Source organism: Carassius gibelio, chromosome B20, assembly GCF_023724105.1.
Source record: "Carassius gibelio isolate Cgi1373 ecotype wild population from Czech Republic chromosome B20, carGib1.2-hapl.c, whole genome shotgun sequence".
NCBI lineage: Eukaryota > Metazoa > Chordata > Actinopteri > Cypriniformes > Cyprinidae > Carassius > Carassius gibelio.
Window position 1 is genome coordinate 2,021,314 of NC_068415.1, and position 20,493 is coordinate 2,041,806.

Consider the following 20,493-nt stretch of genomic DNA (forward strand, 5'->3'; position numbering starts at 1 on the left):
TTTAGATGTATTGTTTTTAATTTCTTTATCTAATAATAAATATGTCGACAGGAGAGAATCCACTCATCTCAAAAGCTGCTGAAAATGATTGGATTCTTCTGACAGATATGAAATGTTGATGTGACTCCTGTAAAGCATCAGGTTTGAGAAGCGCAGCGCTTGCGCTCCCTGCTGGTCACTTCCTGTCCCTTCATCCACAGAGACCAGGGGCCGAACACAAGTCAAACATCCTCAGCTACAAATCTAGAAAATCTCCAAAAAGTAACTCTGATTCCTTAGTCATCAAGAGTCTTCTTTTTCTTTTCCTTCTTCCTGGGTGATACAAAAAAATATATAAAATGCAATTAACATCAAACATCTCTAGCATGAAAACATATGCCTTCTGGGAAAAATCTCGGGCTTACTGAGTCGCCGTCTTCTCTTTCTTCTCCCTGAGTCGGTCTTTCTTGGGTTTACCTCCTCTCTCAACTTTCAGAGCAATTCTGAAGTATTCTCTGTCTGCAAACACAACGTATATTTCACACACCACACAATCAAACAGTACAGGGTTTCCTTCCCATCATCTGCAACACTCAATGCCTCTTAGTTTTCTCTCTGCAGACTCACTGTCTTCTCCCGTACACCTCAGAACGTCTCTCTTGACCATCAGGAGCTGGACGCTGTGGAGCGAGTCCTTCCTGCCGATGTAGTTTCTGTAGTGTAAGGAGATCCAGAGCGATCTCCTGACGTCCCACTCCTTCTTCACAGCGTCCTTGCACTTCCTGAAGCAACATCACCACAAACATTCTCACTTTTACTTCCTTAGACATTTATAGAATGCAATTTATAGAGTTGTGTATATAACTTGTATTTCCAACTCTTTTTATTGGGTGGCCATCTGATTTTTTTATGCATGTGATAAAATGTTATTAATAAGCTTACAATCAGATATAACAGTGTAATGTCTGTATTTCTAAGTCTATGAGTTCCTTACTTTTATTCCTATTAATACTAATACTACTACTATTCTGTGAAGAGAGAACAGACTATACTTTAAAACATGTGTGTTTTACGGTCCTATTTGGTTAGGGCATATAACTTTTTTATAAATAAATATTTGTAAAAATAAGATAGAAAAGATATATTAATATCTATAATATATTTATAATTTATAATATATTTATAATATAATATATATTTATTATATATATATATATATATATATATATATATATATATATATATATATATATATATATATATTTTTTTTTTTTTTTTTTACTTATTTAATAAATCATTTTAATATTTTTTAGTCATTAATAACAATTATTAATATAATGAGATTTTTATATTTACGAAAATACATAACTTTTTTATATTTTTATAGTAATATGTAATTAACAATATACATAAAAACAAGACAAGTTAATATGCAATGAATGTCACACATATAAATATGTTAGAAATATTATTTAAAATGAATGCCACTACAATTGTTTGTGTTTTACTTGTAGCTATTTTTATGTAAAATTGTCCGTATTTTACATCATTTATGAATTTACAGACTTAGAAGCCGATTCAACTTACCTCCATTTTTTCTCTCTCATCAATGCAATTCTAACCCGGTGTGACTTCTGTACTATTTATGGTGAGTTATTAATAACTTACATCTTTTTGAGTTTCTTCATTATTTTCAGAAGACACTCCCAAGCCTTCATGTCACATCTCCAGCTGGAAAACTCCAGAAGGTCCATGGAGACGGCGAGAGCTTCTTCCAGATCGCTCTGTTGCTCTGGAAAAGATGCAGAAACCCGTTTATATTTCCAGTTCCTCTTCATGTGCTAAAGAAGTCTAGTTTCCAGACGTACTGGTGTGCAGCAGGAGAGAGCAGAGCTCCAGCATCAGCTCGTGACTCGGGACTAAAGAGTGCAGAATCTGAGAGACACAAACCACATCACTGAGCCGTTTCAACGAGAAGCTTCATATATTCCTGACTGACTGAACGCTTTCATACTCTCAATGAGCCGATGAGCTTGGCTGGTGGGGCCTGGTGCGTCTTCAGGAACTGGTACAGATACACGTGAGCGTTGGGGTTCGAAGGGAACTCCTTGTTGTAAGCGTAATTCTCCAGAAGCTGAAGAGCAGCCTCCTCGTCCTCGTAAAACTCCAGCATCTTCACACAGACAGACAGAGTCTAGTTTAGACAGCATTACTTTCTACACTAGCTCTGGAAGACTGAAAAGACTCTGGAAGAAGAAAACTATTAGTCAACATTTCACAAAAATACAATTCTTTAATGTAAAAAAAAATAGGGAATATTTTTGAAATGTTATTCAAATTTAAAAGAGCAGTTGTTTATTTGAATACCCTTTACATTTTAATTTATTGCTGTGAAATTAAAGCTGAATTTTCAGCATCATTACTCCTGTCACATGATCTTCAGAAATCATTCTAATATGCTGATTTGCTGCTCAAGAAATATATATATATATATATATATATATATATATATATATATATATATATATATATATATATATATATATATATATATATATATATATATTTTTTTTTTTTTTTTTTTTTTTTTTACCATTATTATGAAAAAAGAAGAAAATTAAAACATTTATTCAGCTAGGATGCATACAATTGATCAAAGGTGGCAGTAAAGATATGTATAATGTTACAAAAGATTCCTATTTTACATAAATGCTGCTTTTTTTTTACTTTTTATAAAATCTATCATAGTTTCCACAAAAATATGAAGCTTTATAGTTTCTAGAGCAGTTAATCACTATATTATTCTGATTTCTGAAGATCATGTGACACTGAAGACTGGAGGAATGATGCTGAAAATTCAGCTTTGCGTCACAGGAATAAATTATTTTTTAAAGTATATTCAAATAGAAAACTATTATTTTAAGTTGTAATAATATTTCACATTTTTTACTGCGTTTTTGAGTAAATAAATGCAGCCTTGCAGTGCAAAAGAGACATACGCGTTAAAAAAGATCCCCATTCTATTGAAGAAACAGAACATTTAAATAATCCATATAACTTGTCCACTATATTCCAAGTCTTTTAAAGTGACAGCACTTTTACGAAACAAATAGACGAAAATCTGCATCTCATTGTGCATGTACATTCATTTAAACCTGTTTATAACACAGCGCTACTAAAAAAACTCTTATGTAGTCTTGCTTTGCATGACGATTTCTTCAAGAAAATCTGTTTTGAACAGCACAAGGGGAGTAAATGATGACAGAACTCTCACAGTTTGGACTAAACAAACCTGAAACAAGTCAATAATCACACAGGGCAAGATGTAGTCTCACATGAATGTAACTCAAGACGAAAGGATCCCAGACTCCGGGCTGACTGACGATCTCCTTCAGCGTCACAGAAGCTTGTCTGAAGTAGCTGTGCATCTCACGGTTGCTGCCGGCCTCCTCTGACACCCGAAGCATTGACAGAGAACCTCGTTTAAGACAGATGCAAGAAAGAAGACGCGGTATAATGCACGGTCATTGATCTTCCTACCGCTTCCAGGTGCAGAGGGCTTCTTCTCGCTCCAGATCAGGTAATCTAGATAACCGCAGTAGGCACGAATCAGCTTCTTCATCTGGGACTGAGCCGTCGACTGCTTGCCGTATCTCCAGCTGTCTGCGATGGACAGCTGCCGCTTGGCTTCATCCATCTGGCCGTTCAGCAGGAGATGAAAGCAATGCTCCAAACAGATCTACAACAAGACGGGTCACATCACATGCTGATCAAACGACGCAGAGCTGCAATGCATGATGCTGAGAGGAGGTCTGGATGCTTAGAGTGCAATGCATACCTTCGAGTAGTTTCTGACGCCAAAGTTTTTCAGTTGTTCATAAAAAGCGTTGAAATCGTCAGGTCTGGAATTGGGGACATGATGCAGAATTTCTGTGCCTAAACGCCAAATTATCTGATGGAGAGAATCATGCAGACTGTTAGTGATTTGCTTTATAATAAGCACTGTATTTTACACATTCACTGTATTTTAGTAAATTATTTTATAGGTTTAAATTCATTTTTAATAAGTCAATTTTTAAGTGATTTTTTCAAAGTTTTAAAAATACTTGTTTTATTTTTTAATCTTCATGATTATTTTACTTTCTTTTATGTAAAGCACTTTGAATTACCACTGTGTACAAAATGTGTTAAATAAATACATTTGCCTTGTCTAAATGAGTTAGTTTTTTCATTCGATTTGAGTAATGTAGCATTGCGTCACTTGCTCGTCACTGGATGCTCTGCAGTGAATGGGTGCCGTCAGGATGAGAGTCCAAACAGCTGATAAAAACATCACAATAATAATCCACAGCACTCCAGTCCATCATTAAGACGTTTTAAACTTCAAATTGTATCTTCTGATTAAAATACAAGTCCAAGATTCATGATGAGGATTCCTCCAGTGAAAAAGTGAACTGGTCTGAATCAGGAGAGAAATCTGCACCACCATACAAAACTGAATAATCACCGCTGTTGATAGTGTTCACAGTCTACAGGAGACTTCTGACAGTTCAGACACTGCATGAATCAGAGATAAATAAATAAAAGAACGATATAAATACTGGTAGTTTCTGATCATTTTGTGTCTTTACACATTAATGTATCATCACGAGCGGCAGGGTTTAATTTGGATTTGTTTGTGTAAGTTTTTTTGTTTTATTGTATGTTTTAGCGTTGATTGCGGTGATTCACTGACATTATATGACTAACAGAATGCAAATCTCTCTTTGTGTTCTACTGAAGAAACAAAGTCACCAACATCTTTCATTTTCATTTTTGGGTCAACTATCCCTTTAACCGATGGACTGGAGTGTTTGTGAAGTTTTTATCAGCTGTTTGGACTCTCATTCTGACGGCACTGCAAAAGAAGCACCGGTGATTCATTTTTGGGTCAACTATTCCTTCAATGGTTTAGCATTGTTTCACGAGACATCTCTGTCTGTCTACATAATAGATATGGTTTCTAAAAACAGAAAAGATTAGTATGTTTCACCTTTCTAACATTATAAGTCAGCCTATGGATGCAATGCACATGGTCACTTGCATGTGTTATGTATCTTTATATGCCAGAAAAGTGGACTGGAGGCTTCATAAATCACGCAATAGAAACTTAAGGATGATTTGGACAGGGTGATGCACCTCAGACGCTGTTGAATGCACTTGTGAAAGAGTCCCAGCCTCCAGTGTCTGGATGTAAGAGCTGAAATACCCCGCGGCCTCGCGCCAGTTATGCCTCAGCATCGCTTCTCTGATCAGATTCAGACACTTCCGGTTGGACTTGAGGAAGTCCACCGCTGTGAGCACACCTGAAAATAAACACACCTGCTTGAGTGAGCTCCCTATACTCAATAAACATGATGAAACATCATCAGGACATCACCTCTGGGGTCTGTATGAGACTGGTGGAGAAGAACGGCAGGTTTTATCACTTCGTGGTTTCTTTCCTGATCCTCTGAATCCGCGGCCGCTTCTGCGATATTGAGCTCAGTCTCTATATCATCCATATTGCGCTGCTTCACGGACACTTGGTTTCCTCTGGAAAGTAAAACGAAGACCTTCTTCTTCTATGGCTAACAATAACCTTGTGATGCAAATAAGTTATAAACAGAACTCAATAAGCGCGGTTTGATTCGTGTGTAACTCTTAACACGTGAGCGTGTAAACAGAGCTCTTCTTCATCAAAGCAAGGGACGAGCGTGAGCAGCTCACAGCGCCACCTGCAGTACAGGAGGAAATGACGCCTACAGCGTAAGAGCGCGCATTGACACCGAGTGGTTGAACTAGGTATTGCAATCCAAATAAAAATATCTGCAAACATATGATGGTATTTTTATGCTTTAGAAGAGTCAAAAACTTTTATAGTAGCCTACATAATCAGAATCGGAATCAGAATTAGTACACATGAATTTAGTGTGTATTTCATGAGCTCTTCATTCAGGAGGTACGTGACCCTGGAACACAAAACCAGTCATAAATGGCTTTTTTTTTTTTTTTTTTACTTAGATTTATACATCATATGAAAGCTGAATAAATAAGCGTTCCACTGATGTATGGTTTCTTATTATAGGACAATATTTGAAAATGTGGAACCTGAGGGTGCAAAAAAAAATCTAAATACTGAGGAAATCATCTTTAAAGTTGTCCAAATTAAGTCATTAGCAATGCATATTACGAATCAAAAATTTAGTTTTGATACATATACGGTAGGAAATTGTTATATATATATATATATATATATATATATATATATATATATATATATATATATATATATATATAATTGTATTCTATTCTTAAAAAAAATCTAACTACCTTTCTAATCTTTTTGTATTCTATTTTCTTTTCATTTATTATGCAATTTTATATATGTGTGTGTGTGTGTGTGTGTGTGTGTAAAGACCTCTAACTAGCTTGCTCTATTCTTTTTTTTATTCTATCTGCTTTCTTTTTAATTATTATTTAAAATTCCATGCTACGTGTAGTGTGTTAACCTAACTGAGACTAGTTATAGCACTTATATATCGTTGCTCTTTTTGTTGTTTTTGATTGCTTGCACTGTCTTAATTTGTAAGTCGCTTTGGATAAAAGCGTCTGCTAAATGAATGAATGTAAATGTAAATATATATATATATATAAAACAAATTTTGCCATAAAAGAAAAATCAATAATTTTGATCCATACAATGTATTGTTGGCAAAAAAACCAAAATAAATAAATAGTAATAATAATATGCGGTATTACATTATGTAGCTACAGATTTGTGTAATATTTACAAGATTATTTAAAAAAATTATTTGTACAATATTATTTAGAAGATGAGTGATCTGTGCCAATGCTAAGTACAAGATGTTTTAACTTATGTGAAAGCACATTCATTTATGAAAACAATGTTTTTCTAAATTAACATTCAAGTTTTCAAATGTTAGGGGGAAATGTCATTTTATAGTTTTGAAAACATAATGGGAACATCACTTTTGAATGTTCTCTGAACGTTTTGAAACAATTTATAAAATAAATTTAGTTACACTAAAACAGAAATAAAAATATTGAGAGCAGATGATGCAAAATGGCCGATATAATTGTTCAGTAGAGTTCAGAATTGTTTTTATTGGTTTATTTATTGATTTCTTTGTAAGTTTTGCCTATATTAATCTATCTATCTATCTATCTATCTATCTATCTATCTATCTGTCTATCTGTCTATCCATCTATCTATCTATCTATCTATCTTGTTTGAGTATTCTCATTGAAGAAATCTTGTTTCTTGTTTATTTACCCAAACATTACTGTATTTATGATCATAAACATTCTAAAAAGCATGTCTTGTGTGTGACGCTCTAGTCCTGCGCATGCGCCGTGGTCTGTTGTTTTGCTGCTGCGGTCTCTTTAAGCGCTGTGTAACATGACTCCGGCTCTCGTCTTCTCTTCTCCTCTCGGCTCGCCTCGGATCTGCTGACGTGTCGGCAGCGGCTCTGCGATCAACAGCTGCCAGCATGGCTGCACCGAAGCCCTGCTTTTATTATGTTTTTACACTTGTTCTGTACGCGTGTTTTCCTCGGAGCAGCGCGGAGCGGCGCTTCTCGGATCTGAAGCGATGCGCGGATGAAGAATGCAGCAGTGAGTATCTCTGGAACTTTGTATCTGGATGCTGCTGCTTCTGCGGACCATAAAACTTACTGCTGCTGACGTCATAAAGGCCGCATCGCCGCTCCCGCGGGATACTGTAACTTTGTAACAAACGCAACCGTGAATTAATTTAATGAGAAGCGGGTTTGTGTGCTGCGTGGAGCTTGATATTGCGGAGGTCGTCCTTGAAGATCCTGTTTGTTGATACTGAGCTCAGTTTAGCCAGTCGAGCTAATAACACAAACACACTGTACACTCAGTCTGGTTCTTTAATCAAACATGTTTTATGCTTTAATACATTACGATCAAATGCTGAAACGGTTAATAATGTTAAATTATAAGGCCTGGTTGCATATGGCCATGTAGAACAGAGCGAGTGCTTGATTCGGAAGGTCGTTATTTACACTCAGCCTGCGTTTGAGATGGATTAGGATCAACTGTTGTTGACTAAATTGTGTTTTTTTAATGATATTTAGAGTGGAATGCACGAAAACTGAAATAATATCAGTATATGCATAATGCAGGTATCTGGTATATTGCATTGCAGTTTAATAATATGTTTACCATTTGAGAACTGAAGACGATTTTTATTTCACATAAAATTCTATAAATACAAAGAAAAAAAGTGCATGTTCCATTAGTTGTCGACTGGGGAAAAAACAACTCTTTCTAATGTTGTTGAGATATATATCTGTGATGCATGAATTATTAATTCACAAAGAATAAAAACAGCATTACTTTTTGACTTAAAAACAACACTGTAATAATTTTATTGTTAAGCATTTAATAAAAAATGTAGGTGTTCTTATTAGATTTTACTGCAAAAGTAAAATTTTAAAATATTAAATAAACCAAAACATCAGATCGTTTGTCTTTTAAAATATTAGTTTTATTTTATATGGTAAGACAACTTCATATTTATATATATATTTTTTTTCTTGTTAAAAATACTTATCTTTTACAGTAAATATTATAATCTAGATTGCACTTGGATGTATTTGCAATAAAAGATCATTTTCATTATTACTTGTAGCACCACTTTCATCACAAAAATATCAAAACATTTAACACAAAATTAATTAATTCAACCTGATCTCACAAAAACTGCAAAAATATCCAGATCAAGTTATTTAAGATATATATTGCTTAAATAAATTCCCATTTAGGACCCTTACAATTTGTTGCATTGTGCCTTTAATATGCTTTATTTTGAATTAATTAATCAAAAGGTTTGTTTATGCCATATTGCATTCAATTCAAAGTCGTATGAAGTTAAAATAACACAAATCTAACATTATTCATGCAACTTTCATGCAGAACAGTGCACATGGGAAGCTTTCATAATGTAACATGATGATGAAATGAGTAGTCTTCATCCTAACATGTTTTTTGTGTCTCTTTAGTGCTTCTCTGTCGAGGGAAGGCCGCCAAGGATTTCACAGGGCCGGACTGCCGGTTTCTCTCTTTTAAGAAAGGAGAGACGATCTATGTATATTATAAACTCTCAGGGCAGAGATCGGACGTGTGGGCTGGGAGTGTAAGTCTCCAGTTAATCATTGATTGATTGTTTGATGATTTTGGGTGTTGCTGAAGATGTACTCGGATGCTAGTATTTGATTAGAATTACTTTATCATCACAAACAGTCTTCATATATTTATTTAGTTGGGTGACAGATCATGCACGAATCTTCAGTGCCAGAGAAATGTGTTAAACGAATAATTCACACAAATATGACAACTTGCTGTAAATGTACGCACCTTCAGGTCATCCAAGATGTAGATTAGTTTTTCTTCATCAGATTTGGAGAAATGTAGGATTGCATCACTCTGCAGTGAATGGGTGCCGTCAGAATAAGAGTCAGAACAGCCGATAAAAACATCACAAGTAATCCATCAGTTAATGAATTGAGAAGTGACGGCACCCATTCACTCTTTAACAAATGATGTATAATGCTACATTTCTCTATTCCTTTAAGCAACTACTTGCATCCACACCAACATCAACAAACCAATGCGTTACCATAAGCTTAATGAAACAAATTCATTAAAATAGCTGAAGCTGAAGTGTACAATAAACAGATCATCTAATTAAAATGGACTCTTTTACTCCGTGTTTGTGTGTGCTTTGTGCTACAGTTTATTCAACTCTCTTTTTTTCTCGAATTGTTTTTAATACTTTCCTGTGAATGAGAGAAACTATGTAAAAAAAAGATATACATGTACAAAGTTGGAAATATTTAAGTGCAGCCTGCCTTGTTTTATGCATATTATTCTGTTTTTTTCATTACATGCATTTTATTTTCTTATTCTTTTAGCTACATTTTATTTTTGCTGTATTTATGCTTTTATGGTTTCTGTAAACACTGTTATATTGCAGCATAAAATAATACATTTTCCCTCTTCCTCTGTTTGCATAGATTGGAAACCACTTCGGTTATTTCCCAAAGGACTATCTTAATATAAATCATATATATACTGAAAAAGAATTGGAAGTACCAACAGATGTAAGTCAGTGTGGTTGATATTGTGTGATGTATGGTCCTTTTTGACGTGACGTTTGGTTAACATGAATCTTTTTTCCCATTTCAGGAAACCGATTTTGTCTGCTTTGCGACTGGGCTCGATAAATTTGAAAGCTATGACATAGATGTGTTATTAGGCAGCACATTGTTGCTAGAAAATGAGGATTCAACAGAAGAATCCAAAGAACCAGCTCAGAATCCAGATGCATCTCAAACGACGACCACCGAATCAGTGGAGACTCTTGAATCAGAGTCATTCGATTCAGAATCAACATCGATTTTTGAATCAGAGTCAGCTGAATCAGAATCACAATCGGTACATGAATCAAAGGCAGTTGATTCAGAATCACATCTTGAATCTGAGTCAGTAGATTCAGATTTGATTCTTAAATCAGAGTCGGTTGATTTAGAATCACAGTCGGTTCATGAATCAGAGTCAGTTGATTTAGAATCACAGTCGGCTCATGAATCAAAGGCAGTAGATTCAGAATCATCACTTCTTGTTGAATCAAAGGCAGTTGATTCAGAATCAGCATCACATCTTGAATCAGAGTCAGTAGATTCAGATTTGATTCTTGAATCAGAGTCAATTGATTTAGAATCACAGTCCGCTCATGAATCAAATGCAGTAGATTCAGAATCATCACTTCTTGTTGAATCAAAGGCAGTTGATTCAGAATCATCACTTCTTGTTGAATCAAAGGCAGTTGATTCAGAATCAGCATCACATCTTGAATCAGAGTCAGTAGATTCAGATTTGATTCTTAAATCACAGTCAGTTGATGAAGAATCTGCATCACTTCTTGAATCAGAGTCAGCTGATTCAGAATCACAATCGGGTCATGAATCAAATACATTAGATTCAGAATCTGCATCACATCTTGAAGCTGAGTCAGTAGATTCAGATTCAATTCTTGAATCAGAGTCAGTTAATTCAGAATCACAGTCGGCTCATGAATCAAAGGCAGTTGATTCAAAATCTGCATCACATCTCGAATCAGAATCAGTAGATTCGGAATCGATTCTTGATTCAAAGGTAGTTGATTCTGAATCTGTAGAAGCTCCTGAAACAGAGACGTTACAGAAAACTACTGAAGAGGACCTTCATCCAAAGACAGATGTTTCATCAGAACCGATATCTGAATCTAAAGATGCACTAACAGAAGAGACAGGAGATATTCCAATAAGTCAAAATGCTGAAATCATTTCAGAGGATGTAGAAACAGAACCAACTGATTCTGATGCGCAAGAAATTGATTATTCTGAAGTTTTGCACAACCAAAGCGACTCTGATTTTGAGCCACTTGAAACACAACCAGCAGGTTTAGATGTAGTACATGAAGAAGCTGCTGAAACAGAGCTAAGTGATAAAGACATACCACTACAAACACCAGAGAAAACACTCGAGGATGAGGACAGGTCAAGCTTTAAAGATGCTTTCAAAACAGACCATGAAGGTGTAACACAAGAGACTGAATCTCTCGAGGAATCGCTTTCAGCTGCTAATGTTAAAGAACAAGCTGGTCTTGAGGGCACACATGCACAAAGTGATTTTGAAGAACTGGCTAATGCAGATGAAGCCGTAGACATTAAAATCCCAGAATCTTCTCATCTTCCACAAGACGCTAAAACTCCTTCGGATGCGAGTGAAAACGTCTCATCTGAACCAGCATTGGAAACGCACACTGAGTCCGAAAAGGCATTAAATGTGAGTGAAATCACTGAAGAACATGATCCAAAGAAGGAAGACACGAAAAAGATGGAAAACTTTAAAGACCTTCTTCAGAAGGCCAGCATGAACAAGAATGAAAACGCACACACAAACACTTCAGACGATCCTCAGGATGCACTTACGAACAACAGCGAAAAACTGAGTGAAACGATTGGTGAAGACGAGACGTTAAAGGAGGAACTTGTTACAGAAAGCCCAGAAACTGCACCTCTGTTTGACCAAACGGAGGAACAGCTCAATAAAGTCAAGAACGAACTCGTGAATCTACTGAAAAACACACTGGAATCAGAACAACAGAGTCCTGAAGATGAAGAGGACGTGGATGAAGATGCCCAAGAGCTTTTAGAAGATGAAAACGCTCTTCTTTCTTCTAAACTTCAGCTCACAGAAGACATACATGAACTTGAAGAAAACCAACAACCTGAAGGCGATCAATCGATCGAATCCCAACAAAGCGAAAACCCCACAAAACAAGAAGAAGAAAAGGACGTGGTTCGTCTTCCTCCCGAGGAGCCTGAATACAGCGATAACGTGCTGAGGCTCACAATCTTACGCGATCACCTGAAAGACGAGGAGATGGAGCGCATGCAGAAGTATTTTGGACTGAAGAACCTGTTCAAAATCGAGGCCATGTTTTCAGATCTAGATCTGGAGATGAAGTCTGTGAGAGAGCTGCAGACGGACACGGAGGAAATCGAGCGAACGCTGGACCAGATCATGGAGGCCTCGGAGAACGCGATTCTCGACGCCACAGAGGACATCTTGAACGAAAGCGAGCGGAAATCTCAGCAGAAGGAGCCAGAAGCGTATGATTTCGAGGCTGCCGTCTTCGACGCTTTCCAGGAGATTGCGTTCGCCTTACGACAGAAGTATTCAGCGGCCAGCGACAGCGCACCATTGCTCGAAGAAGAGCTCCTTGCATCTGAAACAGGTCATTTTAGCAGCACTGTTGTCTTTCCTAACCATAACTAGTGGTCGTTTTTATGATTCATGTCAGGTTTCGCCTTTAATCATATGCTGTTTGCATTGTTTTAATCCTATAAAACCTACTGCATCACATTTCGAAAGCCTCTAAATGATTAAATCTTTGATGTTAAACCAGTTGCACGCCATCTACCCACATGCCTTCTGGTGCCAGATTGATCGTTTAGATTTTGCAGCAAGTAAAAAAAGCCATTTAAGGCATTTCAGCTTGTGCTACACATGTCCTTTTGCTGTCAGATCTTTACTGATTTAATTAAGTAAACATAAGAATAACTTGTATTTCAAGGTGAACACTTACTAGACTGAAAAGCCTAAAAAAAGTTTACTTATCTTTTTATTTTTCAAACGGGATTCACAGGCTTTTGAGGAACTTTTATTTGGTCCTCTCTCAATCATCATTGTATTGCATTGCATTATAAGTTTGGATATTTCTGTAATTGTATGTACTGTAAGTATCTGCTGTTTTAAATATATCAGTGATTTTCATTACAAGCATCACTTTTGGTTTATAAAAATATCAGCATCTGCACCAAAATGCATATTTTTGCTTCTGTTGGCCCTCTGAATTAACTTGAGATGATTTTTCCCTCTCCATATTCTTGCTATATACTATATGAGCCATAAAAGCTTATGATACTCAACCAAAAATTTTAATGCAAACATTTTTGTCTAAAGGTTCAATAAACCTTTGAATTTCAGAAATGTCATCATTTCAAATGTCAGGCCTTACATGTTTAATGTTTTATTAAAAATCACTTTTTTCCCCCCCAGATGAAAAAGTTGGCTCTGAAGAGGAGAAGGCTTTGGACAGTGACATCGAAATGATTGAACCACCCAAGAGTCCTGAAATACACGAGGAGCAAAACGAGTCTGAAGTGAATCTGAATTCTGAATTAAATATGAACGAAGACTTGCCTCGCACTAAAGACGTGGGTCTGGAGGAGGACGGGGGTCATTTCAACAGAAACAAAGATGCTCCGTTAGGGTTTGAAGACACTGAGGAGATTCAAAAGGGGCCTCATGCTATTTTGGAGAAGCCTGTGGACATCGGCTTTCACTTCGAAGTGGATCCATCCTCAGGTGTGTCAGAGTTTAACTTCAGTCTTAATAGTTGTTGTTGCATATATTTCACTTAAACTCTTGTTTTCTATCACCAGGTTCACTGGAGTCTCCAAGTGTCTCTGATTTCCATGACACTGAAGCAAGCAGTGATTCCTCCGGCTCAACTTCAGATGAGGTCTGGGTTTCTGTGCATCTCGTCAAAGAATATCTTGGAGTGTACGGAGAAATTGTGAGTAAGGCCACCGTATTTTAAGACATTATGGCCCAAAAGAAAAGCATTCATGCAAAAGGTTTCTATCCACAGAACGTTTGTGTTGTTGATTCAATCCTCCCCATTGATGCAAGAGCTGCAATAACAGACATAAGTGTGTAAACTACAGTCAGTGCAGTAAAAAAAAAGTTTAGAGCTGATAAAAAGTGATAAAACTAGCTTTCTATATATCTATCCATCTAATTTAGAGGCTTTTTCTTTCGAAATATTTATATTAAAAAATGCATTGTCTTTAAGTAGACCTAATAATGTATTAATTTAGAGTTTTGAGATAGGAAGTTGTTTTATTAGATGGACAATAAGGGTTTCGTCACGACGTCACTTCTGCTTCGGGTCACGTGACAGCTGCTGGTGCCGATAGAGGTTTACGTGCAATGAGATCTAATGGGGCTTCGTGCTAAACCTGTTAATCAAACTCTATTCGAGACAAATATATGTATGGAACCTTAAGTAGATTAAATTCCAAATCATTACAACGAAATACCGCTGCCTTACATACGACATGTTCACTGAAGCGTCGATTATTCATGGTGATAATCTTTCAAACCCGCTAGCATCACGGCGAAATATTATTCCTACGCTCACCAGGCGTAACCAATCAGAGGCCGCCGCTAGCGTCACATGACCGTGCACGCACAGAGTGGAAACACTGCTCTACGCGAGAGAGAGACTCTTAGCTCAGCGTTTTGAAATGTTGACGTGTTGTTGAGAGAGAGAGAGATCAACGCTGATCTTCCTCCAGCCGCGATTTCATAACATACTAATTGTATATATATTTGCTGTCCTTCTATATAAAGCTTAAATATATAGACTCGCTTTGGAAGCCAAGCGGTTTTATATCAGAAAACACCGGCTTCCCGAACATGATCCAACGGTCCGCCATTTATACGGTGTTCATCGGCGTCAAACTCCGTCTCTGAGCGCTCGGTTTCTCTGGTAAATAAGTTGAAACGCTTTAAAAAGGAATGGATTCACAGCTAAGTCTTACCTCTCCACCAACTGAGATCGAAAACACAGCCTTTTTCGTCTTCATCCTGTCCAGACTTCAGGAAGTAAGTGTTAACACTCTCTAGACTCAGTGCCTTCAGTTTTGAACTGGATATTATTTATAACGACTTTAACCGCCACCAATCCATCATTCACACAGTAGATCGATATAATATCCGTGCAGTAGTTGAGTAATGATGACACAGTGCTGTATTTTCAGCCCGTCTAATCCAGCTTTCATAGCAATCCCAATGAGTTAAGTCCATTAAGAATCGAATAACGTTACAATCCTAAATTTTCTCTTTTAAACAGTTGTGAGCGCTTATTGTAGGCATGAGGTGACTGGGTTTCATCAGAGGTGAAAGTCCAGTAAACCTCTAGTGTTGTGTTTCTCCTGCATGTGACTGGTGATAAGAGTCAGTGCTTAAATAGACTTTGTTGCTTCAGATTTGTCAATGTTAGTCTAAAAAAGGGCTTAACTTGATATGAAACAATCACAGATTTGATAGCTGGGCCTGCTAATTAAACTGAAAGCCAGGCCTGTCACGATAACAACTTTTTGTTGTGTGATACTTTTGCCAAAGAAATAACTGCGATAATATTGCTACCATTTTATGCCACTAAATATATAATCATAATGTAACAGCGTAGTAATGCAAGAAAGTCCTGCACACTTCCAAATGACAACAAACTTTTAATTTCTAAGAATATTTAGATTGTTGAAATTAAGTATTAAAATACTAGATACCTTAAAGTGAATGGTAAGTAAATATTTTCTAACAAAAAGTGCAAAGTAGAAAAAAAAGAAAAGAAAAATGCACCAATAACTCGAATGGATATACAGATTTTTCCACGACCTTCTTTCTCGGTAAACTACTCAGATGTCCATATGCACAAATCCCCATATCTGCGGATTTTTTTGCACAAGATGATGGCGATGCTAAAGACACATGCACGAGTGGAATGTACAAAACATGGTGACATTTAAATTTGAAGTAAATATAATGTGGGATATATTGCAGCATCACCAAAAATGATTGATGTCATGTACATAAATTGCACGATAAGTCGATATTTGGATTATTGAAAGTTTCACCTGTCAGGCAGTGAAACCTATGGAAGCTAGTTTCTATCACAGTAAATTAATTGTGACTTTTAAATGAAAACAGGTTTTCATAGAAACTAGGGGTGCTCCGATCACGATCGGCCGATCGTTAATGCGCATCTAGTCAGTAAAGCCGGTTCTCTAATCAGCGGTTAATTCCATCAGGTGCGTGATTTCACATAGAGCAGCTGTTACTACACAGAGCCGTTGTTAACTGAGAAGATGCGCCAATAAACACTGAAAATGAAGTGTATTTGCGCATCTTCTCAGTTAACAACGGCTCTGTGTAGTAACCGCTGCTCTATGTGAAATCACGCACCTGATGGAATTAACCGCTGATTAAATAACCGGCTTTACTGACGAGATACGCATAACGATCGGCCGATCGTGATCGGAGCACCTCTAATAGAAACCAAGTAGTCAAATTTAATTCTTGTTTCTGTAATGATCCTAACACTGATATTTCCTGTGTTTTGCTTCGATTAGGTGATCACTGCTCTTCCGGAGGAATGGCGACCGGGTCCCGATTTCCACGGTGTCCCCTGGGAGCCGGTGATGGCTACAGTTGTGGTCGGGGCCCTCACAGTCCTGATGTTCTTCTGGAGAAGCGTTCTCGCTGTAAGAGTCACTCTGTGATGAATGCTTTCATTAATGGTTTGTAAATGATTCAATCTAATCAGTGTCTTTCAACTCTTCTGTTCTCCTCTAGATCAAAGGCAGAACATATCAATGTAAGTCACTTCTCGGGAGATATCAGCTAAATATTCACTTTATTTCATTATGATCTCTTGATATGATATGCTATGGTACTGTTATATTCTGTACTTTGTGTAATTTATTCGTTTTTACTGTTTTTAGTCGTCCTCATGAACATTTATTGTTGCACTGTTGATCACGTGGTTTGTGTCTGTTTTAATTTGTAATATATTTAATTAATGTTCTGGTTATGTGAAAATAGGCATTAGTGCATGATTAAATAATATGAAAGCAAGCAAGCTATTTGCAAAATATGATTTACAGTAGTTTTTATATATATATATATATATATATATATATATATATAGTCGAGATTGCACTTGCTTAAATCTGAAAAAGTTATTTTATATTTGCTAAATTTAATGTAGTTTATAGTCTTTTTTTTTTTTTTTTTTGAATCACTCTTCCAAAAATATTTAAATCATCATTGAATATTGGTATATTAGTTATTAATGGCAAAATGTAATAATTCGTAATAATGTATTGGTATTTTCACCTTAAATATATTGAGTATTTTTCTGTAAAATGATCAAAATAATTTTGTAGTAATTTGAAGTGCTCTTAAAATATTTCCTTTACTTTTAAAATCTTTTTCCCCACAGTGACTGAAAAGCAGCTTCGGGACAAGATCCAGCAGCTTCTCAACGAGAAATCTGATGCTGCCAACAAGATCACGGAGTTAAACGACATGGTAACGTTCGTTCGCTCATCTTTGACAGGCTCATTGTTGATGAAGCTGATGGTTTGTCTCCTCGCAGATAAAAGAGCGTGAAGAACAGCTGAAGAACTCTGAGAAATCCCTGAGTTCAAGCCAACAGGAAGTCAAAGGACTGAAGGTGAATCATCAGTTCATCTCCTCATCTCCGTGTCCTCTCTGTGCACATTTGTGTAACGTGGTTTGATCTTTTGCTGACTAGAGTTGTCACCAGAAGCTCCAGAGCCAGTGGGAGCAGATGTCTGGAAGCGTTTTACAGCTCAACCAGAAAATAGCAGACACACAGGAAGAAAATTCAAATCTTAATGAGAAGGTAAGCTTTGATTCCTTTTTATTTTTTTGCCATTGTGATTCTTATCTAACAGATGTTTCATAACCTTTTTGTTTTCCTCCCAACCTTAGATTGCCAAAATGCACCAGAGGATCGAGAAATACCAGAAAACACTGAAGAGCTATGATGAGGAGCGTGCAAAGGTAATTTGTGCTGGATAAACTGATCTCTCTCACATCAGTTTGTTAGCCATTAATTGTTTCTGTCACGTTTATGCAAAGTCATTCCATAACAAACATCATGCATTGCTACTTAGTTACTGTTGCTAACATTGAAAGGTTATTCTACAACTGCTTGTTTTTACACTAACAATCATTAAGAGAGAGAAGCAGCTGGATTGAATGAATAATTAAATAAGGAGTGCTTCTGTCTGTGTTTTCAGACTTCATGTTTGTGTAATAAATTGACATTTTTGTATTTATGTCCAGCTGGTAAATATTTCAGCAACTATAAGTTGGTTTTATATGAGTGCAAAAAAAAAAGAGGAATTAATTTATTCCAGTTTATTATTTCCAAATAATTAAGTAAAAAAGAAAACATTCCAGTGAATTTTGATATTGAATTCTTCCATTTTATTTACATTAACAACTACAGTGTGAAAATATCATAATTTATCGTTTTTTGCCCATCCTTTACTTATATGCAAGTTTTTTGTCTGTAAAATTATCTAAATGTTGTTGTTTTTTAGCAATTTAGCAGTTTTTGTTTCTAAATAATGGAAATGCTAAGACCATTTTATTTTTCAGTAGTTTTTTTTTTATTAATTTGTTTTATCATTGAATATTATGAAAAAATAATTAATTTTATAAATGTATGATTTGTGATCATTTATTCAATTATTATATTTTTGGATATTATCGTTTTTTTTTTTTTTTTTTTTTTTGTAAAATGACCTAATGCATTTGTATTTTAGTATAATTGAAATACTATTATAGTTTTTAAACATTATTTTAATCGTTTCAATGATTTTACGTATTTAGTAATTTTGTTGCTAACATAAAATATATATATATAACGCGCACACACAACTTACATTTTTTTAATGAACTTTATTTCAGATTATTTTAGTACAGCAAGTTAAACAATGATAAATGTTTCTTTTTAACAAGCTGGAATAAAATAAGTGCTTTTATACTTTAGTAAAAATTTATTTCAGGTAATATTATAATAATATAATAATAAGGTTTAAATTTGAGTTTATCATAACCCTGTTTGGTAGTCATTTGAAGATTGAACGTTAGATTTAGTTCCCTCGTGTCCTAAGAGGAAGCTAATGTTTTGCATCTCTCTGGGTTGGTTTTGATTGGATTACAGGTTCATGTCCTCATGGATGAAGCCAAACTCAGAGAAGATGCCTTCAAGGCTCAGGTTCTGTCCTTTGAGAAAGAAAACGGCGCTTTAAAAGAGCAGAAGAAATCTGTGAGTCCTGCCGGCAGAGCTTTGAGTCTCACTCAAGCATCAGTATCCTCACGAATCTGATGATATTTCTGTTCTGACAGCTCCTCCGTGATGCTAAAGACTGGCAGGAGAAGCACAGGAAACTGAGCGAGGAGATCCGAGTTTACCACAAATCCCAGAAAGAGCTGGAAGACTCTCTGGTGCACAAGGAGAATGAGATCGACGTGAGTGAAACTTGATGCGTATTATAAAACAGTTGGTCCGGCGGAGCTTTATTGAAGTTTGATTACAAATTCTAGTGTGTTCTCTAATGCATGGTATCCCATGATTCTCTGGTATCCAGGTTTTGTCCAGGTGTATTGCAGAGCTCAACCGTCTGGGAGCCGGTGATCTTGGAGAACTACAGAAAGATGATGCTAAAATGTCTAATGGAGAAGATGCTGGTCAGTCTCTATTTAGAACTGTGTAGTTTTCGCTCTCCTTTTGAATCTTTTGTCATTTGCATTCTTATGGAGTGACTCATAACGCTTAGGGATGCTGATATATCGGCCACCATATCGGTATCGGCCGATAAATGCTAAATTTTTCGGTTATCGGTATTGGCCTGAAATGAAAATTTGGCCGATATCTTAAAGGCGATAAATAGTGCATTATTTCCTTCAGAAACACTTGACTTGAGATGACTTGTTTGCATTATTTATTCATTATTTTATTTATTTGTAAGACTTTTATTGATGAGACCTTTTTTATAATCAGGCTCTCAAAAACTATATAAAATTTTGGATATAGATTTATCGGCCAACATATCGGTTATAGGGTTTCAAATAAAAATAAAATATTGGTTATCGGTATCTGCCAACATTTTTATATCGGTGCATCTTTAATAACGCTTTATTTCTCTGAGTCTGCCGTCATCCACAGATGAAACGGGGGCAATACAGAGAGCCCTAAATTTAATTCATTAACTGAACATTGGTGCCTTATCA

General features: G+C 36.0%; 2 protein-coding genes across 8 annotated transcripts in view; one reads left to right on the forward strand and one right to left on the reverse strand.

The window, feature by feature from the left end:
* On the reverse strand, positions 1–15,542 carry taf1a (TATA box binding protein (TBP)-associated factor, RNA polymerase I, A). Of its 2 annotated transcripts, XM_052586523.1 has the most exons (12): positions 15,204–15,537; positions 5,399–5,553; positions 5,158–5,324; positions 3,818–3,931; positions 3,520–3,718; positions 3,315–3,430; positions 1,994–2,152; positions 1,848–1,914; positions 1,648–1,771; positions 607–761; positions 405–498; positions 1–312 (listed from the first exon to the last, which is right to left on the reverse strand). In XM_052586523.1, the coding sequence occupies exons 2-12, from the start codon at positions 5,520–5,522 to the stop codon at positions 276–278; spliced, it is 1,356 nt and encodes a 451-aa protein (XP_052442483.1). In that variant the 5' UTR covers positions 5,523–5,553; positions 15,204–15,537; the 3' UTR covers positions 1–275. The 2 variants fall into 2 exon arrangements, with proteins under 2 accessions (XP_052442483.1, XP_052442484.1); XM_052586524.1 differs by lacking the exons at positions 5,158–5,324; positions 5,399–5,553 and having other exon boundaries at positions 15,204–15,542.
* The window catches only part of mia3 (MIA SH3 domain ER export factor 3), a 22,135-nt gene continuing 9,052 nt past the window's right edge, over positions 7,411–20,493 (forward strand). For 3 of the 6 annotated variants that reach the window (XM_052586517.1, XM_052586519.1, XM_052586518.1), the window contains exons 1-15: positions 7,411–7,635; positions 9,048–9,181; positions 10,062–10,148; positions 10,234–12,829; positions 13,654–13,962; positions 14,040–14,173; positions 16,794–16,925; positions 17,017–17,038; positions 17,666–17,754; positions 17,822–17,899; positions 17,981–18,091; positions 18,181–18,252; positions 19,424–19,528; positions 19,609–19,731; positions 19,851–19,950. In XM_052586517.1, coding sequence (XP_052442477.1) covers positions 7,512–7,635; positions 9,048–9,181; positions 10,062–10,148; positions 10,234–12,829; positions 13,654–13,962; positions 14,040–14,173; positions 16,794–16,925; positions 17,017–17,038; positions 17,666–17,754; positions 17,822–17,899; positions 17,981–18,091; positions 18,181–18,252; positions 19,424–19,528; positions 19,609–19,731; positions 19,851–19,950 — 4,216 coding nt within the window. In that variant the 5' untranslated portion in view covers positions 7,411–7,511. The remainder of the gene's footprint in view (positions 7,636–9,047; positions 9,182–10,061; positions 10,149–10,233; positions 12,830–13,653; positions 13,963–14,039; positions 14,174–16,793; positions 16,926–17,016; positions 17,039–17,665; positions 17,755–17,821; positions 17,900–17,980; positions 18,092–18,180; positions 18,253–19,423; positions 19,529–19,608; positions 19,732–19,850; positions 19,951–20,493) is intronic. The other 3 variants (XM_052586520.1, XM_052586522.1, XM_052586521.1) reach the window with 3 other exon arrangements.

What these genes read in the sequence shown, in the direction of transcription:
- taf1a (XM_052586523.1), bottom strand. Translation starts at nt 5,522, where the DNA reads ATGGATGATATAGAGACTGAGCTCAATATCGCAGAAGCGGCCGCGGAT. An exon ending in GTCTCATACAGACCCCAGAG is followed by an intron (nt 5,325 to 5,398) that starts GTGATGTCCTGA and finishes GTTTATTTTCAG; the next exon opens with GTGTGCTCACAGCGGTGGAC. An exon ending in GAGGTGTACGGGAGAAGACA is followed by an intron (nt 499 to 606) that starts GTGAGTCTGCAG and finishes TTGTGTTTGCAG; the next exon opens with ACAGAGAATACTTCAGAATT.